The 20,758-nt window shown below is 46.2% G+C and overlaps 1 protein-coding gene across 2 annotated transcripts in view; it reads right to left on the bottom strand.

Moving 5' to 3' along the window:
• VPS8 (VPS8 subunit of CORVET complex) overlaps positions 1 to 20,758 on the bottom strand; it is a 68,447-nt gene that overhangs the window by 27,537 nt on the left and 20,152 nt on the right. The window contains exons 17-33 of one of the 2 annotated variants that reach the window (XM_082288358.1): positions 19,132 to 19,201; positions 17,997 to 18,043; positions 17,015 to 17,104; positions 16,575 to 16,621; positions 15,866 to 16,088; positions 15,017 to 15,106; positions 13,822 to 13,873; positions 13,523 to 13,565; positions 12,689 to 12,761; positions 10,679 to 10,798; positions 10,068 to 10,139; positions 7,458 to 7,577; positions 6,340 to 6,396; positions 5,887 to 5,969; positions 4,533 to 4,617; positions 3,443 to 3,541; positions 381 to 470 (exon numbers count right to left, since the gene is read on the bottom strand). In XM_082288358.1, the coding sequence (XP_082144484.1) occupies positions 381 to 470; positions 3,443 to 3,541; positions 4,533 to 4,617; positions 5,887 to 5,969; positions 6,340 to 6,396; positions 7,458 to 7,577; positions 10,068 to 10,139; positions 10,679 to 10,798; positions 12,689 to 12,761; positions 13,523 to 13,565; positions 13,822 to 13,873; positions 15,017 to 15,106; positions 15,866 to 16,088; positions 16,575 to 16,621; positions 17,015 to 17,104; positions 17,997 to 18,043; positions 19,132 to 19,201 (1,461 nt within the window). Of the gene's footprint in view, positions 1 to 380; positions 471 to 3,442; positions 3,542 to 4,532; positions 4,618 to 5,886; positions 5,970 to 6,339; positions 6,397 to 7,457; positions 7,578 to 10,067; positions 10,140 to 10,678; positions 10,799 to 12,688; positions 12,762 to 13,522; positions 13,566 to 13,821; positions 13,874 to 15,016; positions 15,107 to 15,865; positions 16,089 to 16,574; positions 16,622 to 17,014; positions 17,105 to 17,996; positions 18,044 to 19,110; positions 19,202 to 20,758 lie in introns of both variants that reach the window. The other variant, XM_082288359.1, reaches the window with a different exon arrangement.

Genomic DNA, 20,758 nt, shown 5'->3' with positions numbered 1-20,758 from the left:
AGCTCCCAGCTGGTGCCTGCTGAAGGGGCTGCTGTAGGCACGTCTTGCACAAATATTCTGAGGATGTGTTTGCTGCCAGCAACTCTGCTCTGGGACTCCAAGCCATACTGAACCCCAACTGAACGCTGCAACCAGCAGCTCTGAGATGATACATTTTTATGGCCAGAACTCTACAAACAGGCCAAATAATTGAGATGTAGCAATTCCTATCAGTGAGCACCTATCACCTATTTTTCTTCTGTTTCAGTGAGCAACTATCACCTATTTTTCTTCCCTTTCTGACACAGCAACAACTCACTATGACTCTTAGCAATCATTTCCTCCAGGAATGATATCCCCCCTGTACAGAAGTCCCAAACTAATGGAGTTTGACACCTCACCTGCAGGTTTGAGATGATGCTCTCAATCTGCTCGCTGAAGTGAATGGCTGCCAAGTCAGCTGCTTTACCTGGGCTCAGCACCAGCAGCTCCTTTGGGGAGGGAAACACAACCAAATTAATTACTTTTGATCTCACAGGCAATATAATTATGCAGCATCACCAAGCCCATCCAGACTGTAACTGCACCTTTGCCTAGATGCAACATAGGATAACAAACACCACTGTATGAAGAGAGATGTAGGAAAAATAGAAGAAGGGTAGCTGGTAAAAAGAAACTTTTGAAAGTTGATGATTTTGCTACACACCAGGCCTTGAAAAACACCAAACTCCTCACACCAAGAATCCATCTCAGTCTTAAGGAGAGGAAGTTATTCATCAAGTTTTCAGACAACTGCCTTTACCCCCTGCCAATGAGACATTCCCGGTGCCAACTGTGAGCCAGCAGGAAAGAGGAAACAACCAGCCCTTGGGAATTTCTCAGTCCAATGGAAACTGTTTAACTGGCTTGAACTGAACTAAATCAGAGGTTTAAAAGCAAGTTTCCTGTAACTGCTCACCGTAACTGATACCTGTCCAGACATGAAAAAGAAATTTCTTTATTGCAATAGAAGGAAACAAAAATCTTTTAGATGCCTGTGGGTTTGCCTTCTGCCAAACTTGAGCTAAAAGGCTTCATATCATACAAGTTTACACAACCCACGAGTTTTTTGCTTCTAACCCTTCTAAATGCATCCACACTTCCAAATAAATGAAAAGCAACTGCTGCAAAACAATACTGTGCACCTGGTAACCCTTCCCAAAAGCCCCTGCTGAACCTAAAACCAAGAAAACACTGCTTTACTGAACAAAAACAACTGTTACAGCAGTAAAGAAAGAAAATTTTCAGAAATGGACATTTGGAAAAAAACCCAAACTGAAGAAGTTTCTTAGCAGTAGCTTGGCATCCAGAGAGACACAGCAGCCACTGAATGCAGCCAATGCCAGCAACAGACTGGGGCAAAGGGAAGCAAGGAAGAGCCCAACCATTCCACGAGCTCTTTAGGAAGAGCTGTCACAGATGATGCCTTTGGTGAGGTTTCCAAAGGAAAACCTGCCCACCCCATGAGCAGCTCTGCAGTGTTTGACCCCACAGCTTTACTGCACAAGCTCAGCCCTTCACTGCATCCCCGTGACTCCTTCACCCACAAACCCAGACAATCCAAAGCACCCAGGAGATGTTAAGCACAGCAGTGCAGAGGGACACCGAAAGGATGCAGTGTGACTGCCTTAATCTGTTTCTCTCTCTGGACAAACCCTCCCTGGGAGTCTCCTGGGCTGCTGAAGGTAGGACTGGCAGGCTGGAGGGAGCTGGCCCAATCTCCCTGCCTGGAATCAGTGCAACCTTCAGAGCCCATCCCCCAGAAAAATGTCTGGGGCTTGGGTTTCCATCCTCTCCCAACAATCTGCAAACATGGTACTGCTCAGATAGCCCTTGAGGGGACAGTACTGACACAAGGCATGAGGGCACAAAAACACCAGTACTGTGACTGAAGAGAACAGTTTATTTTTTTAAGATAAACATCAAGCAACAATGGCTGTGGGATGATGGGGAAAATGAGAAGTGGCACTGACCACAAGCCCCACTTTCTGCCATACAATCACCAGGAAATCCTCTCCAGACACTGCTAGTTTTGCCTGAAGAGGCTGGTTTGCTGCATTCATATCTCAGCAAATGACAGTTGTCCAAAGAGCTGAAATCACAGCTTCACCCCAGTAAAGTGTTATTTACTGTTTCAAGTCTCCTGAATGTCTGAGAGCAGGAGTAACACAATGGAAAAGGACAAAAGCCCACAGCAGCCAGCAGGCTGCTAAACCACATGGAATTGTATATGCTGCTTACCAACCCTGGGAAACAGAAGATGCCAAAAGGAAACGGGGAGCTGATCTCAGTGACAGCACCTAAGAAAGGTGACCCACAGAGCCCATCACCAGCCCAGCAGCTCTCTGGGGGACCAGGGATGCAGTAGAAGAAGGAAGCAGACACAGAAGCAGCACAGCAGACAGCAGCTTGCCCAACCTGGAACCCCATTTGCCCTGATGAGGTTGCCATCGGCCAGGCCTGCTCAGCCCCAGCACAACCATCCCAACCAGTCCCACAGCTCTGCCAGTGCCTCTGGAGAGGGGCTGTGAGCTCACTGAGCCACATGTCAGACAGCTGCATTCACAGGGCTTCTTTGTGCATTGTCTTTTGAATCAGTCTCCCTCTTGGTCCATTTTCTCATTAGTCATGCACTACTTGCAGATGCTGGTAGAAACTAAAAGTACTCTAGATGTGCCCATTAGCTTTTTGTCTGCCTCACAGGATACAGATTCTGTGGCCATTTTCTGCTAAGGAGTGTGGTCTGTAAGGCTTGTTTTACAGACAGAATTATTTTCCTGGCTTATCTCCAGATCACCCTGGCAGGGACTGACAGCACTTTATAGGAACTAGAAATATTACAAATTCCCCACATCTACTGACTGGACAATCATTTCCAACACATCTCCATTCCCTGAAGCAGACAGAAATTGAAGACATGGGAAAAATTATGAGCTGGAGAAGTCTAGCAGCAGCCTGTGTCTTACAGAGAAGTCATGACCCCATCATCCCCCAGGTCAGCAGCGACAGGGCACCAGGGCTGAATGCACTTATCAATGTGAGGAATCAGGATGAGGAACTGGACCCCACAGCCTGTGAGGTCAAAATGTCCATATCCTGCCTTGCTGCTGCTGCATGCTCGGGAGATGAACACTTGCTAATGGATCCCTCCCCTGCTCCACAGCACTCACTACCCATCACCCCCTGAGAAGGCTCCATTATCCAAAGAGCAGCACTTGAAACCAGGAAGGCAAGGAAGCCAGCCTGAATGAGAGAGAGGCACTTACACTAACGTGTGAGAGCACTGAGCTTAGGTCAGAGCTGTCTCAACAGCTGTGACTCAGCACTGGACCCTTGTGCTACGGAAGAGCAGCCAGCAGATCCAAGAGCCATTAGCAGGAGCTGAGGGACAGTGGGTGCAGGATATACTGCAGGATGTACCTACCTCTATATGGTCCAAAGCTTTCTGCCACACCAGCTGCTTCTCCTCAGCACTGTAGCCAGGCATGGACAGGATGTTGTGGATGTAGTTGAAAACTTCTTCCTGCAAGGCAGAAACCCATAAATGCTGCAGTGTGTTCTGCAGCACCGACAGCACTGGCTTTTGGAAAGGAGAGTGTTTCCAACAGCCTCATGGCCTCAGGGCTACTCCTCTCTGAGCAGGGCAGGATGAGTGATCTGCAGGGAGGCTGTATGCCCCTAAAGAGCTCCTGAAGAACTGCCAGGAAAGGAGAGCCAAGAGGAACCCGGTGCTGATGTGTTAAGCACTGAGGTCAAAGAGAATTGTTCTTCCCCTATTAGAAATGTCTCCTTGCCCACAGGGATAAAGGACAGGACATCGTTTGAGCTAGGAGCACAGGCAGAGAGAACACGGCCAGAGGGTAGCTCAGTTTTCCCAGCACATTCCTGAGTTCCATCCTGATGCTGGCCTCTCCCCCAGGCTCTCCTGCACTGGCCCCAGCTCAGGTGCTCTCCTGTGTCATGGTCTCCAACCACCTCACCATCACAACCTTCTCTTCCGACTCCTTCACCCACACAACATGCAGCATTGTAGGTTTAGAAGGACCTGGTGAGGTCACATTTGCCAGACTCTCATCCCATGTTGGTGGAAGGGAATGCCTCAGAATCTGTGGCAGGTATGCAGCTGAGGCACATGCAGAAGGTAATGGCAGAGAGACAATAAGGGCAGAGAGCCTGTGTCCAGGGGAAGAAATGTAGGGACCAACGGCAGAAACAAAGAAGTACTGCAGTTAGCCACACCTGCAGTAAATCCCACCTTGCACTCAGGTTTGATGTACTAGCACTACATTTAAAAATAAAGGAAAACTCTAAGACTTCAAAAAAAAAAGAAATCAGCTCCTCTCCACTAGACAAACAGAAACAGCTTTGACCGCAACTAAGAAACCTCAACTGTTAAGGGCATTTTTAAGGTAATTCTGCTAGAAGAGCAAGGCAGCTGTGCCCAGTCACTGTGGCCAGCAGGACAGGCTGCATGGCCATGACACAGAGAGGCCAGGAGCACCAGGGTTACTCACCTTCCTCAGGGGATCCCGCAGGTAACAGCCAATGATTTTGTCATAGCGAAGCTGCCGTTCATACATGAACTCACAAATCTGATAGCTGAAAAGAAGGGAAACTTCCCACATCAGCACAACAGGCAGGCAGCACTTGGAAGTGTCTTACATTGGGGTTTTCAGCACACAGGCTGGGTGGCTCCATTGTGCTGGAGTGCCATTTGTACCAGCCCCAGGCCAACCTGTCCAACAACCTCCCTCTTCTGGGAAATTATCACCCAGAACAGAGAAAACTGGAGTTACTGAGGGGAGAGGCAAGGGACAGAGGACAACAATCCTTAATGAAATCAGGTCTCACAAGTTCTGCTGTCAGAGATGATCTTTCTTGTTTCCACAACACTCTGCTCTAAGTTAGGTCAATCCACTACACTAATTTGAAGAAATTCACTGAACATAACAATGTGTTATGACACAGCTTCCTGCCTTCACATTTTAATAAACATCTTCAATATTTTGAGACTTTACATAAAATCAGATGTAACTGAGGCAAACCAAATGAAGAGTCTGATAATTAATATTACCTTTTAGCTCTGATGGAAGTGGCTGAGCTGGGGGGCCTGGCTGTCAAATTCTCCGAAGCAAGGAGAAAAGGAGTGTTTATTGAATGTGAAAAATTTGATCGAGTTACTCCTTTTAGGACACACAGAGCAGGCATGGCACACCCCCCACTGCTCTCCCTCTGGTCCTCTGTAGCATGGGAGATTCATTCATGAAACACTCAAACTCACTGTCTGGATGAAGATGCCCTCCCTGGCTGGCTCTGTTCTGGCTTAACAAACTCTTTCTGGAATCATAAAGCATCTAAAGGAGATGCTGGAAATTTTTAGCCTTTCCAGATACTGTTTTTGTCTCTCCTACTCAATTCTAAAATGAGTACCATGGGGGTGGCTCCAGACCCCTTCATGCTTTTAAATCCACCTGTGGGTCTCACCCCAACGAGGCATCTCCATCTGCCAGGGGTAGAGCTTTCCAATATACAGCTGTACCTCTGAACACAGCCTGGGCTCTAGGATAGGCAATGTCAAAACTCATCAAGTCCCACAGGGTTTCTCCTGAAGGGTTTCCACAGCTCTACCCCCTCTTTTCTTTATGCTTTCTCTAAGAACACCCAGGAAAGAACGTCTGGAACTAAACATGAACATCTTAAATGAAGCATACTGTGAATGCACAGGGAAAATAACCCCAAGCACAGCTGCAAAGTAGAAACAACAAAAGTGGAGGCAAAGAAGAGCTGTGGAAGAGCTTTAAAGGCAGTATTTCAATATGATACACAAGATCTAAAGGCAGTTTTTATATATTGTATCCAGCAACTCACAACTCAGCCTTCTCTGCCATTTGGATAAGGCGGCTCTCTTCAAACTGCACGATCCCTCCTGCCTGGAGCAGCTCCAGAAGGACCTGCAGAGATTGAATGCCAGTTACTTACAGGGCAGCAGCAGCTGAACAGCCAGTGCCACTGCGAGTACACTGCTCCTGCTCCATCGAACTTGGCAAGAACACAGGGCTGACTTTACTGATTTGTTAATTGACTGGCCTCTAACTAGGAAGGTCATGTGCTTATTGAGAACTTTCCTGCCTGTTCTTCCTCCTGGCAGGCAATGCTGGGGTGGGATCCTTCCCTCCTGCTGTGCCCAGCACTGCCCAATATTCCCAAGCCCCTGCCTCTGGTATGTGACCCAAAGCCCACTGCCCACTCCCAAGGCCAAACTCTGCTCCACAGCCTGGCCTTGCCTGGTGCTCCAAGGAGTGTTCCCTGGAAGGCTCTTACCTGCTGCCTCTCGGAATGCCGGGAGTCGTCATCTGGGCTGCACAGGAACTCCAGCACCTGTGCCAGGGGCAGAGGATGGTGTGAGCCAGGCCTGGCTGGCACAGCCAGGAGCACAAACTGACCAGCACACCCTGAGCACCAGCAGTGGCAACAGCAAACCACCACACAACGGGGCCATCGGAGTGCACCTGCTCTTGGAACCAAGCTGGGAATACTGGAACAGCAGAGAACTGCAGAAAGACTCCTGGGAGGGAAACACAGGACTCTGCACCAGGATCTAGAACCAAACTTTAGGGAAGCCAGGGAATATAGAAGAACTCAGGGAACCCCATGCTTGTGCTTTGGACTACACACAAACAGCTGGCACCACTACACTGACCCTCTCTCTTGGACTGCGCCATCTCACCAGGAAAACAGGAGGTTATGTGATTCATAAAATTTAATTTACGTGGAGTGAAAGTGTTTCACCCAAATCTGTTTAGCCTCCACACAGTTGTTCAGTCTTAAATTAGGACAAAGGACATATATATATTCTAATTCATTTTTATTAGTGCTCATATCTCCCTATTATCATCACAGCACAACTGCTGCAGTCAGTGAAGCCTCCTCCTCAGTCCCAGGAATTTCTGGGACCTAAGCTGGGATACAAAGTTAACTCAGGCAAGCTTTGGACATGCATTGGTGTAAATGACTTTTTCAAACAGCACAGAAAGTAGTGGCCACCTGAACTAAAAATGAAAGGTACATTTACGTGCTCTGTAAGCTCACTAATGTAATTTTAGTTGACACCCCTTATCCCAGACTGGCTTGGGCTAGAAAGAACCTTAAAGCCCATCCAGTTCCACCCCTCAGCCATGGGCAGGGACACCTTCCACCACACCAGATTGCTCAGAGCTTCATCCAACCTGGCCTTGAACACTTCCTAGGATGTGATGCTGCTTCTCCTGCAGTTCCAGCCAAGCTGAAACACAGTGTACTGTGCTTCCACAATCTGTCCTACTCTGCTCCTGGGAAACCACAGCAATAGCCCAGCAAGGTGCCACCTGTACCTCCAGACCTGCTCCAGTCTACAGTGGGGCATCCTGGTTGGAATGCCACACACACTCAGGAATACTTGCCTGGTCAAACAGTGTCCTGTTGACAAACAAGGTGTTGTTGGGCTTGGCGAGCTGCCGGGCAAGAAAGGTAAAGAGACAGCCAACCTGGGATGGGGTGAAGTCAGAATTCTCCACCATGACCTGAGAAATGTTGGAGAGAAAAGGGAAAAATAAACCCACAAGGGATTGATTCTGCAACTGCCTTTGGGAAAGTAACTGGGACAAGGACAAATCCCTGTGAGCCATCGTGTCTCCTCCTACCCCAGACACCTCCTGGTGTTAGTCCATCCTGAAGGTCAAACACAAGTCCCCTTCCCTACCATGCAGCTGTGTCATCTGAAGACACAGACAGTGCATGTGTCCTTGCTAAAGCACTTCTGTCCCAAAGCTGAAGAGGCTCCACCTCTCTGCCATAAACTCAAGGAAAGAATTCTTGCATGTCCCTGCCTTTCAGGTGTGAAGAGGCTCCAAACCCACATTTATCTCCACCTCTGTAGCATGTCTCGATCATGGGACATGGAACAGCTTCTGAGCAGAGAAATGTTACATTGTTAAAGTATAATTATTATAGAAGAAAAACCCCCAAACACCTCATTTCAAGCCCCAGGCACTCACCACTTCAACTGTGGCATGCAAAATTCTCCTCTAACAGCTAAGAAATGACTGCAGGTTTGGGGAAAAGCTTTTCTCACATTGAATTAGCTGTTCGTCTAATAATATTTAAGAGAAACTTCTGGCTGTGCTGACTTGAAATTACAGAAAAAAAGGAGTATCTAAGAGTCACTACAAAAGGGATTGGAAACCCAAGAAGTGCTTTTCACCTGGGTGGCGTATAAAACACGAGCCTGATGTGTCCTGACTTGGTGTCTCCTGCTTCTAAAAAAATCCTAAACCCGAAGTGAAAGTGAAATGCCCCTGTTTGGAGAGTCTCCTCTAAAAGCAGTGTGTTTAGTTGGGAGGAAATCCATCACCTGGAAAATTCTGTCAGCTAGGATCTAAGAACTGCTGTAGCAAAGCCTTGCCATGGAGCAGCTCACAGCTTACAACCTCATTCAGTCGGAGCTGGCAGGAGTCAATTGATTTCTTCAAGTGACCCAGAGCTCCAGACCCCCACGAGATGCTAATGGTTATGTGACAACTGAGGCAGGCAGGCCAGACACATTTGAGAATCAAGCAGAGCTCTGCTTGAAACACCAGCCAACATAATCACTCTTTCATAGCCTTAATTTTCTGTCTAGAAATGCTACTTCGTACAGGACTTTAGTCAGAACAGCACTACCTAACACCGTTAAAATATTATTCACCGAACTATCTGGAGTGTTTTATTAATTTTAGCTTTGTTTTTCACAAACTGGGTCCTTGTCAGTCTATGTGAAGGTGAAAATACTACGCCCCTGGAACAGAGCAACCTTCCAGAGGCTGCAGGCCAGCCACATGGATGATACATTTGCCAAGGTTTTGATTGGCATTAGCAGCATGTCTGCATTCACCAAACTATTTCAAAAGCCCAGCTATTTCCTAGGTGTTCCTTTACTGCTAATGGCAAATTTAAATTGAAAGTTCCAAAAGCTTTTAATTTTTTTCCAAAAGGACAGCAGATTTCAGACTGGCAGTTCTCGTAACACCACACTGTTTGCCTGAAGATGCAACGCTGCAGCCCTACTGCTGTTGGTGCCATGACAGGAACACATCCCCAGCAGCTCTGGAACATGGCTGCAGTGTGCCACCTCCTGCTGACAGCAGCTCAGGACACAAACCAGAGGGGCTGAGCCAGCACAGAGCTAAAATACCCCTCAGAGCCACGTCCTGCTTGGGCAGGCTCACAAAACCCCTCACAGTGGCAAGCAATGTCACTGCCCACTGCAGCAGCACTGCCACCCGAGTCACTCACTGTGCCCTTGTCTCATCTATCAGTGATGACAGGGACAGGGAAATGCTCCTTATGGTATGTTTATACATAAACAGCTTCCAAGCAGAGTCACTCATGATTAATGGTGACAGCTTGGAGGGGAAAGCAAACGGCGCTTGGCAGAGAGAGCTTTTAATGGGAACATCCATTGTTGGGAACAGGGGCTGGGGATGACAAGTGATTTCCAGAGCACCAGGCTGATAACTGACATTCCTCTTCCCTCCTAAACTAAAGATAGGCCTGTCATCCTGGAAATGCTGCATCCCAAACACAGCGTTTACAGGCACGGGGAGCACGGGCAGCAGAAAGGCAGTGGCACCCTGCCAAGCACAGGATCTGAAAGGCCTGGGATCCCTTAGATCTGGGACCTTTTTACCTGCTCAGAAGGAATCAGGGAGTAGATCCAATGAGAAGCAGATAAAAATAAGCTTAACACTGCAGAGATGAGAAATTTGACAAAGTATCACCCAGGAAAGGAGAGCCAAAGGAAAACACAGGAAAGGAGATCTCTCTGTCAGCGTATTTGAAGGGCATGAATCATCACTTCTGAATATCCAACTGACAGCTTTGGCTGAGGTGAATCCATGCTCTTGCCCAGCACCTCCTCAGAGGTGTCAGCCAGGGCAGGACTGCAAACACCTCCTCCAGATTACAGGCTGTACTGCAGAGCATTGCATACAATCAGTCAGACACAAACACAGTTCATTTTTAGGCACACTCACTTTCAGAAGAATGTCCACAATTCTCTGTTGATACTCCACAGCTTGCTTGTCATTCTTAAAGTCTTCAAAAGTCTGCAAGAGGCAAAACACTGACACCTTGAGCACAATCCCTCAGAATAACAGCAAACAGAAAGCAGACAATGATGGTTTAAGTCCTTTCTCTGCATATCCCTAAACAGCAGGTCCCAAGATATAATTTGCTCTTTTGTAACTACCAAAATGGTTTTTACACCTTCAGGTTAAAGCAATGGGTCCCAACAGACATAGGAAATTCTAGAAATTTGGAAAATAAGAAAGGCAGATCTCCCTGCATGAGACAGAGGTAGGTACTAGAACACTCTTTACAAATACATTATTCTCATTTTACCTCTGTTTTAAAGACAGCCTCTGTTGCCAGCAGACATGTGTAATGTCACGTTCATCACTCTGTATTTAAGGCCACAAAGGACTACTGTGATTCCCTCTGATATCTTATAGAACAACCACCAGAACTGCTCCTGCCCCAAGTCAGGAACTCCTGGTTTAGCTAAAGCATGGATTTCTTGACAGGAACCTCACTGCTGATGGCAGAACTGGCCCTGCATTTTCCTCTCAAAGCCAGCGTCTCTTACCAGAGCCAGCACATTGAGGAATTCCCGTGTGTCGAAGTGCAGCAGGGTCCGAACGTAGGGATACACCTCCTCATCCACAGAGCCCTCGGAGGAGTGCAGCCGGATCAGAAACTCAAACACCTGCACGGACAAGGCAAGCAAAGATTTCCTATGGATTTCAGATAACTGGGAGCACAAGTGTGTGGGAAAGCAGCACTGTTACCTGCTTTGCACTTCAGCTTTAAAGCCCCTTAGGAGTCCATCAGTTCTTGTTTGAGTGGTGTTTTCTGTTGCTTGTCAGCAGGAAAAAAATGCCCTCCTTACACTCACCAACCAATTTAAGATCAATCAAAATTTAAGATCAAACAAAAATAAAGGCTTATTTATACTTGCAGACAGAAGTGTGTGAAATTAGAAAATTCCATCCCCTTCCTGGCAGCTTTCCTGGGAAGCTGTGCAACTCCTCCTTATCCAGGGCACAGCTCCTCTCCTTGTCAGCAGTTCACTTGGGAAGAGCCAGTCAATCTGCCCCCTCACTGTGAGGCACAAAGCTTTTGGCACTGCACTGACTCACTGAGGTGCTTTTCAACTCTGTCTCTTCCACTGACTTTGCAGTTCATGAATTTTGAGGGCATCTTCCAAAATAAACTCCTTTTACTGAGCCCCTGACAGAGGTGTCCAGGGAACCAAGAGGGCAGAGCCAGCTGCAGGTGTCTCACCCAGGCTCACAGCAGAGCTGGCTGCCAGCAGGAAGGGAGCAGGCGGCTCCAGGCTGGAGCAGCACTCGGGACTATGTGCTGGGTACACACTGGCATCCCACGGACAACTGACAGGTCATGTGCTCTCCCAGCCATCCTCAGCAAGTGGCATGTTCCCTCATTTACTCCTGTTCTGAGTTAATTTTCTGTCAGCACAGTGGCAGTGAATCCAGCAGGAATTAGCAGCTTGCCTTTCAGATCCACACCTTCCCTGCTGGCCTCCTTGATCCCAATCTGGCAGCTAGGAATGCTTAAGAAAACAAAACCAACCCACCAGACAAAAAGGTGTTACTTTAGCCCAGCTCTCAGGAACACCACCAGGAATCACAGAAAGGAGAGGCTGAAGGCTCTTCCCAGAGCTGCTGCTGCTGACTGGGCTCCTGCTTCCCCTCAGAGCCTGAGCAGGGGACATCCCAACAACCCTGGGAGAGGGCAACAGCCAGTGCTTGGCCCAGCAAAGGGGAGTGGACTCCCCTTTGTCTGCACAGCCGCTGAGAAAAGGGGCTGCAGGAACCCAGAGCTACCACACACATACAGCTACAAGTTCTGGGTTAGGAAAAAAATCCCAAACATAGAAAAACCACAAACAAAAACCCACCCCTCATTCAAAAAACAGCTGGTCCATTGTACTGCAAAGAGAAAGTGCAAAAGAAAAAGCACTTCGTCTCACTGGAACCCTGAAACTGAAGTGAAATGCTAAAAACACCAAAAAAACATTTGTGGTAAAACCAGCCAGAAACTCAGGAAGAAGTTTTGTGAGCACAAATACAATGATCAGGAACATCCTCTGTTTCAAGAAACTGTCGGATTAGTCCAGAGGAGTCAAAAGCCCTCAAGAAACCTACAACCAAGAGCTACTTAGAGACATTTCTCCCCAGTGTCAATCCCCTGTCAGATGCATCTGAAAACGGGAAGACCCTCCCATATCTGACACATTAAGTTTACAAAGAAGAAACAGTTACACATTTCTGGTAACTGTGGTAAAGAATAAGGCAAAAAACCCAATCACTGAGAACTCTGTGTTCCCACACAGCTAATTTACAGCTAAAATTTACAGCTAAAAGAAAAATATTAAGTTTAAATGTTCAGGCAACAACAACTGTTTGACTTCATCCATTAAAAGCTGATTTTGTGATTACAGTAGGATACACTCATATCACAAAGATAGTTATCAGACTGATAACAATGTTCCCTTGGAAACCCATGAGACAAGACATATGCAGCTTCTTTGAAAAGCCTTGTATGGGAAGTTGCCTTCCAAGAGGTTTCTCACCTGATTTTTCACCAAAGGCACCAGATCTTCAGGAATATCACCCAATGGATATGCACGGCCTGCCAAGCAGCAGCTACAGAAAAGGAGGGGAAAGGCATTTTAATACACCCTGACATTAAAGAGATTGAGAACTGTTCATTTTTGACTTAATTTTCAGGATGCCCTTAACACAAGGCAAACCCATTTATTTTGTAAATCATGAAAGCAAGAAGCATCCCAGGCAGCACTGCTGCTAATACACACTGAGCCAACACACTGCATGAATTTGCATGCAGGGGATGTCATTCCACAGCAGGAAAGTAATGGGAAAATTCGGTATCTCTCACAAAATTATCAATTCTAGGAAGCTCGAGTAATGCAGAAGCTAACTTCACAATCTTGCATAGATTCCAGAAAGAGGAATTCACTAATGAATCCCTCCTGTGCAAGCTCCTGCGAATGACAGGGAACACAGCAAGGAGCAGCTGAGCACAGCTATCCCAAAAGGCAGGGCAGAAAGGGCCAGAACATGCTACAAAACATGAGGCTACAGAGCCCTTGCTCAAGGAGCTCTGTGTCTCACACACAACAAAACTCACTCCAGCCAAATTGTGAAATTAAAAATGTACATCAGCAGTAACTTGGGCTCTAAGCCTCCAACTTGATCCCTCCTATTCACACACACCACGTGCAACAAGAAGGGATGGTAAATTTAAGTGAGCTGCAGTGAGTACCCACTGCTACTTTACACAATCTCTCAGAACCTGAAGCTCCCAGTAAGGTTCTGCAACTATAGCAAGTTTAAAATCTGGTGCCACCACTAGGCAACACCTCACACTTTCTGAAGGACCTTACCTTATATATACAAGCAGCTTGTTACCCATCACCACCTGCTCATCTACAAAACAAAAATTATTTGTCATCCTTTCTTCACAAGACAAGAGACAGATGCAATTCTTCTGCCACACACAGAGTTTATCACACAAAGTTGAGCAGCTTTACACACAGTAAATAGTACCAGAACACTTCTGTTCTCCAAGACCCTTGTATTGGGTATGTATTCCCTTTTTGCATCTCTTTGTTGGAAGTGACTACGGATATTCAAAATACCAAGTATCAAAACTACAAACCCTCAAAGGGAAAGAATTCTGTACCTGTGAGAGACTTCCCAGCATTCAGTGGAGGAGCAATGACTTTGAACAGCTTCTGTAACAAGAAAGAAGGCAGTGCTCAAGCAGCTAGAAAAGCTCAAAGCAAAGAACCTGTGTGGTTTTAAAACAGAGATCAGTGGGGTGTCTTCCCACAGAAACTCTTTATCACCACGTCTTTTCATTAAAAAGGCACAGAGGACTCCAAGATATGGCAAAAGATGCTTTTTACAACTGGTGTTATGAAAAAACAGCTTTAATTCCATCAGCTCTAACCCTGAGCATAGGCCACACTAAAGCAAAGCAATGTTCAGCAGTCTCAGAAGTCAGTCAGAGCACAACCCACCTGCCCCACATCCTGTTCCTGTATCTCCTGCCACTAAACAAACCTTCAGCCCACCCAGCAGGGTTACCAGAGCCTAGTTTGGGCATGTAGAATGAGGACTTGTCTAAACACTTGCCTCTAGAAAGCAAAGTTATTTGTACTCCTACAGCTAGTGCTCAGTTTCCGGAAGGCCTTTTTAAAATCATGACTGCCTAAAGAGCCTCCCTCCTGAGAAAAATCCACTGAGATTACAGCTGCTAAAACTCGGGCAGGTGAAGATTTTCCCATTCCAATGCTCCCAGCTCTCTATTTCAGCACTACTGAGAAAACACCAGCAGTGCTTCCATGGTGAAACACGCTGGGGTTATAGGGCCATTGGCACATCAGGCACATCTCCAGGATAACCAGCAGAATCAACAGGGCCTCCAGAGAGAGCCTTACAGTGAGTCCTGTGCTTCCTGCTGAGAGATGTCTCCCAAGTGCTCAGAACAGGGCCTGTCTCGAGCAAGGGCTGTTTCTGGCCTTTTGTATGAATTGTGTACACGCAGTCTCCTTAAATCATCACATTATTGTCTTCTGCTGCTTTTCCTTTATATTTTATTAACATGACTATATTTCCTGCCCTAACTTTGCAGAGGATTTCTGCCTCAGCAAGGAATTTGGTGGTTTAAAGCCCAGTTGTTACAAATTACTTCTCTCTGTTGCATCCAGTCAAATAAACTGCACATATCACACATGATTTCCCCCTTGAAATGGAAATGAGCAAGAACACAGAATACAGAGAATAAGATAAGGCTTTGGGTTTGAAATGCTGTTCCTCAGGAAGAATGCATGCTGCACACCCCAGCAACCCTCCTGCAAGAGCACCCCTCCTACCTCCATGGGACTGATGAAGTCGTTCATCCCGCTGTTGTAGACGTAGATCATGGCATCGTACAGGCGGTTTTCCCAGCACAGGAGAACCACCTGCAAGGCAGCAAAGCACAGGGCAGCTACACAGCTGCTCTTAGATCACAGTTCTCTCACTCCCCAGGCCCTGTCCTCGCACTTCATCATCCAAGAGTACCATTTAAAGCAGAATGAGAATTTCCACTTTAAGAACCAGCCTCTGCAAAGACCCCAAACCCCCAAAGGACTGTCCAACTTACTGCTCACACAGCAAGCATGGAATGTGTCTGCCTAGATTCTAACATTCATAGGAGGTTAAAGATTAAATTTTTAAAATCCAGTTCCTTAAAAAACCTTGCTTGCAGTAGTCTGGTTCGGTTAGTGAATTACAACATCAGGTTTCCAAGCAGCTTCACCCTTGAAATGCAAAGCCATGCCATCAGGAAACAGGACTGCTGAGCAGGAACACCCCCTGCTCCACTAATGGTTATGCAAAAGCAAGTACCCAAGCTGACACAAACAACTCCAGCCTTCTGTGCTCCTGCAGCCTTTGATGTCAGGTAAGGCACTCAAAATGTGAAAGAGTGATTGGGAACAATCCTTAAGGATTTTCCACCACATTCAGCTGCTGATGCGTTAACCTAAGCCAAGACACAAACTGGGGGAGCAAAACACAGCCACACTGTACAATTCCCAATTCACTGAATTTGATCCCAGGGATCAAATCCCAGGGACACAGGGAAAGCCCACATGCGATGCTGTGCTTAGAAGCACAAGATGTTGTAACTGCTGATTTATTCAGAGGAGCTCAATACAGTATGCAACACAACCACTCACCTGCTGTATGTCTAAACTGGTGATATCCATATGCACAATGCAGGCTTCCAAGTTTTCCAACCTGTTCTTGTCTTGGAAGTGAAGCAGCAAGTCTTTCATCACTTGAGCTGTGATTCCCATCAGCTTATCACTCAAGATATATGGCTCCAAGCACTCCAGAAAGATGCCTTTAGCTACAGAGTTCTCACTCATCTTATCATATATCTGGTTAAATAATAGATCCCTAGGAGGAAGGAAGAGTTTAGTTATCAAATAATTTTATTAAAATCTCCTTGCTTATCTACTTTCCAAGGGCTCCAAATTAAACTCCATTTTCTCTGTATCTCCCAGGCTCAGGAACTGAATGCCCTCTTCAGCTCCTGTACTGGGGTGAGTTACACAGCATACATCAGCTATGGATGCTGCAGCAGAAAAAGTGCTGTTAGAAGGGAAGTGATGATGACGATGATGATGATGATGATAGGAAAATCTATCAAGGCAGTTCTTGGTTCAAAGCAACTTTTCTTCCTCAACACATCAATGCAAATTTAAGAGATGGTTTTGTGTGAGTACTGAGTTCCTGACTTTGGTACCTGTTTTTAGGCATTCCTCTGAACTGTGATGTGACATATGCTATGAAATGATGTGATGCAATTCCTCTACACCACAGGAGACAGCACTGGGGTGCTGGGGTCTGCCCTGGGGGACAGGTCTGCCCACCCAGACTTACATGCGCTGCAGCAGGAGGCAGTAATCCACAATGACAGGCACCACGTCCTGGGGAACAAACACAACAAATTGTAGGGACTGACTGGCAAAAACCCTGCCAAGCAGCACATCCTGCAAAGCATGAAATGCAGCCTGGCCAAGGCAGAGCAGAAACAATGAGGTATCTGACACAGCTAGGAGCTGGCACAGTTACAGGTTTTCCATATGCTGGTGCATATGGAAAAAAGCTCTGCTGACGCTCCTGCAGAGCACCGAGGGCACACAGGTTCTACTCTGCCACCCACTATACCCAAGTCCTGATTTCATGAGTGCACACAACAGGTGAGAGTTCAGCTGAACCACAACAAGGTTTTTCAAAAATAGACAAGTAATGTTTGCTGCAAAACAAAGTTAATTAAAAAACCCCAAAGATTTCTGCAAGAGTCCTCTGGAGCACCATACCTGGAAGTGCTGCTCCATAACCTGGATTTTCCCTTGGTCAGGACATTTCTTCAGAGTCCGATCGGTGTAATGGAGAAGGATTTCAACCATCTGAATGACAATAAATAAGAAAACTCATTCAAATCCTATACTGAGGCCCTGCTTGGTAGCACATTTCAGACTGGCTTGGGGGTTGGAAGCACTGTAAACTCTGCTGTCCCGTTTGGGGTATGAGTGCTGTGGGCAGGAAGGAGCAGAGGGAAGAGGCTGCCAAGACATAGTGGTGTGACAATGGCACAGGAGTGCCCAGAGGGATACTGAAGGCCTGCATTAACTTTAACTGGCCACAGAGCTGGGCAGCCAGCCCAACAGCCAGTTTTCAGGCTGGTGAACACATCCTGAAGCACAAGGCTCATCTAGGCCACGATTTTACCCAAAGCTTAAGTTAAAGTATATTACACAGCAAAACATAGCTACCTGCACACAAAATAATAAGAATGGAGTAGAGCCAAATAATTATTGAAGGAAGTGTGTATTTTAAACACACCCCTCTCAGAAGCAACTTCCTGTAACAACTCAACTGGAGCAGTTGAAGGAGCAGTTGAAGAGTTTATTCCATGTCCACATAAACACAGAGCACAGTTTCCATCCTGGGAGTCAGCAAGTCACATATGGATGGACATGTGCCAACCAAAGGTCAGGGAACTCCACAGTTACCTACACAAAAGGTTTCTCTTCACTCTGAGGGGACCAGAGATCTCCAGGCCTGGATGATAATGTCACCTTTTGGATTACTAATGCTGCAGATTTTATCCCCACCCTACCCAAATGGTATTTCCAAGTTTTTTCTAAAATTCTGCTCCCAATTTCAGCAAGATAGAAACATGCACATATTCTAGAGTCAGTTGGATTAACTCATGGAGGACAGAAGCTGTTCCTTTCAGGAACACAGTATCACACTAGTACACATGAAAATCCAGTTGGGAAGAGCTCAGGGACTCACTCTGTCAGCAATGACTGCTTTCCTCTTGCTCGTGTCCCCAGTCAAGCCTAGAAAGAATGAGGGAGTGGGGTGAAAAACGAGGCTTTTCTCATCTAAGCTACCAGTAGAAATACAAAAACTCCACAGTTCAGATGCTAATGTCACCACCCTTGAGATGTGGAGGTCAGGATATGTAAATACACAATTCTGTGCTCTACTTTTAGCCCACTCTTCTTCCAAAAGCTTTATTCTCCTCACTTAAAGACTGTTCCAGCACAGGATTGGCAAGAACAGTTCCAAGTGCTGTTTAACACTGAGAGAACAATTAATGGAGAGCTGTCAAAGACTGTACATGAGGGTAATTGCTGGAAGAGGTCTTGATGCAAAGAAGCTGAATAAAGTGCACTAAAAGGGGAAAATATTGTAAATGCCAATTCAAAAAGACAGATTTTCATTATTCAAAGCATTACTATCTGCTTTACTGTGCTATATCCATGCATTAAAACAAGACACATCTTCATATACCAGCAATTTCACAGCAGGATCTTGTCCTGGGAACTTGCATCTCATCTGCCAGTGCCATCAGAAGTTATTTGCTGTAAAATCAATGAGTCCAGTACAAATCAGACCACAAAAGTGGCAGTTTCTGGCACAATTAATATATTTCTCAAGCAACCTCCTTTGTAGGAAATGTGGTGCCAAAAGCCAGTGTGATCCTTTCAGTTCCTTGTACAGTCAGGGGAGTGACCTGGATCAAAGCACCTGCTTGGCAGAGCTGACAGAGAATTGCTCTGAAAGCTACCTACAGCTCATGCATGGCCTTCTGGAATATTCTAGCAGGCTGGATATTCAACATCTGGATCCACCTTCTTCATGGCGAAGTGACAACAAGATGGAGTCACACACAGATCAAGTCTGACTTTCATTTGAAATCAGCAAGCTGCTAAAGGGAGTATGGCTAAAAAAACATCCAAAAAACTCAAACTACTCCATATAAAGGTTGCTTCTGCCAAACTCAAAAAACACAATTCAATTCAATTCTGTTTTCTTCCCCTAAAAAAGTGATTCCTGTACATGCAGATGTTTAAAACCATCCCTAGAGGTTTCAGTTAGAAGCAAACAAACCCAAACTTACCTACAACAGCCTTTGCTTTACCTTCATAAAAGGACCAAGCAAGAGCCAGGGCATCTGTGAGACGTTCTTGTTTCAGAAGGTGGTCAACTCTCTAAAATAACAAGGAATACTCGACCTCAGAACTACAGAAAAGATGGTTCCCTCCCCTTTAAGACCAGCACTTCCCAGCAGCGGGTCACGGTCCCTGACAGCAAGGTGACAAGACACCTCAGCAGCTCTCACCACACGGCAGTAAAGGACAGGATCTCAAAGGATGCTCTCAAATGGACATTTTCTGCTGGACTAAGAAATGTCAGGCTCCAGTACATGAAGTCCCTATGGGGGATGTTTTAAGTCAGATGCTTGATGGATGGAGACCCCCAGCACTGTTGACTGTCTGATAAACAAAGGATAAGCATTTTCCATTCCCCATCCTTGCCCCATCACTCGGAGCACAGTGAACACCTCTGCCATGCTTTCAGCAAAGCGTGTCCTCACCCTATCCCCTATTTTCTCCTGAGCTCACGGTCAGCAAGGACTGAAGTACATTACAAGTCACAAGTATTTTCTGCTTTAAGGAACTATTAACACCCAAGGTCGAGCACCACTGGCCTTGGTATGATAGGACAGTGTCGAAGAACCATTTGAGAGGAGAGATTCCATGTCTCAGCCCAGCATTCTGTCCTGCAGCAAGAACTAACTCTCAGCTTCACCCTAATCATCACACACTCAATTCAAACTCTTGGTTAAGTCCCCTATGATACAGAGGCACAACTGCAACATAGCAGAAACCTTGCAGTAACTTAGAAAGGGGTTATCTCAGAGCAGAGATTGTGTTTGACTTGTGAATTCCAGGAAAATCTGTACCTGAAATCATGGATCAGAACAAGACTCTTCATTACAGCTTACTAAACCAAATTCAGTGGTGAATGGCTGGAGACAAAACCAGCAGAAAGAAGTGATCTTGGTAACTAAAAGCTCAACAGAGCTCAACTGTTCATATCCTATTAAAGGTCCTGATACAATGTCACATGAAGGAGTTTATAACCATGGATGAGGAAAACAGCCCTAAAGCAACTAAGAGGAAAAATGGTGAAGGTCACTGCTTAAAGGAGAAACATGAGACTGCAAAGAAATGGCTACCAGATTCCCTTGGGAGTCAGTCTTGAAGTGATTCTGGATTCATTGAAACCTTCTACATACAGGCATAGGCTGAATTTACTACTGAAGTCTGCTGACAACCAACTGGCAGCACGTGAGGTGAGACAGAAGAACAGAAAGGCACGAGAGATGTGCCCCTGAAGCTGGTAACAGGAGAGCGATGCTACCCAACAGTACAAGCAGAAATCACTGGCTACAGGGCACCAGTGAATCTCCAGAGTGCCCAAGTCACTGATATCACGTGGCCAAAGGAATAGAAAAATGAGATTCAAGGATGCATGAGAAATGACACATCTAGCAGAGACTGTGAAGAAGGGGTGACACTGTGCATGGCACTTGTAAGATCTCACCCAGCAATATGTGGTGAACTGTTTGCCTATGCCCAAGAAACCCAGCACACAGGACATGCAGAGAACAGGGACTACAAATAAAGAAAGGAACAGGAAAGTAATCTCACGAGAGAGATGAATGAGTGCTGCTTAGCCTTGCAAAACAAAGCCTGAGAAAG

This window comes from Coloeus monedula (assembly GCF_965178545.1).
Source record: "Coloeus monedula genome assembly, chromosome: 10".
Lineage (NCBI taxonomy): Eukaryota > Metazoa > Chordata > Aves > Passeriformes > Corvidae > Coloeus > Coloeus monedula.
Note: the sequence above shows the minus strand (reverse complement) of the source record. Positions and strands in the feature narration are given on the sequence as shown.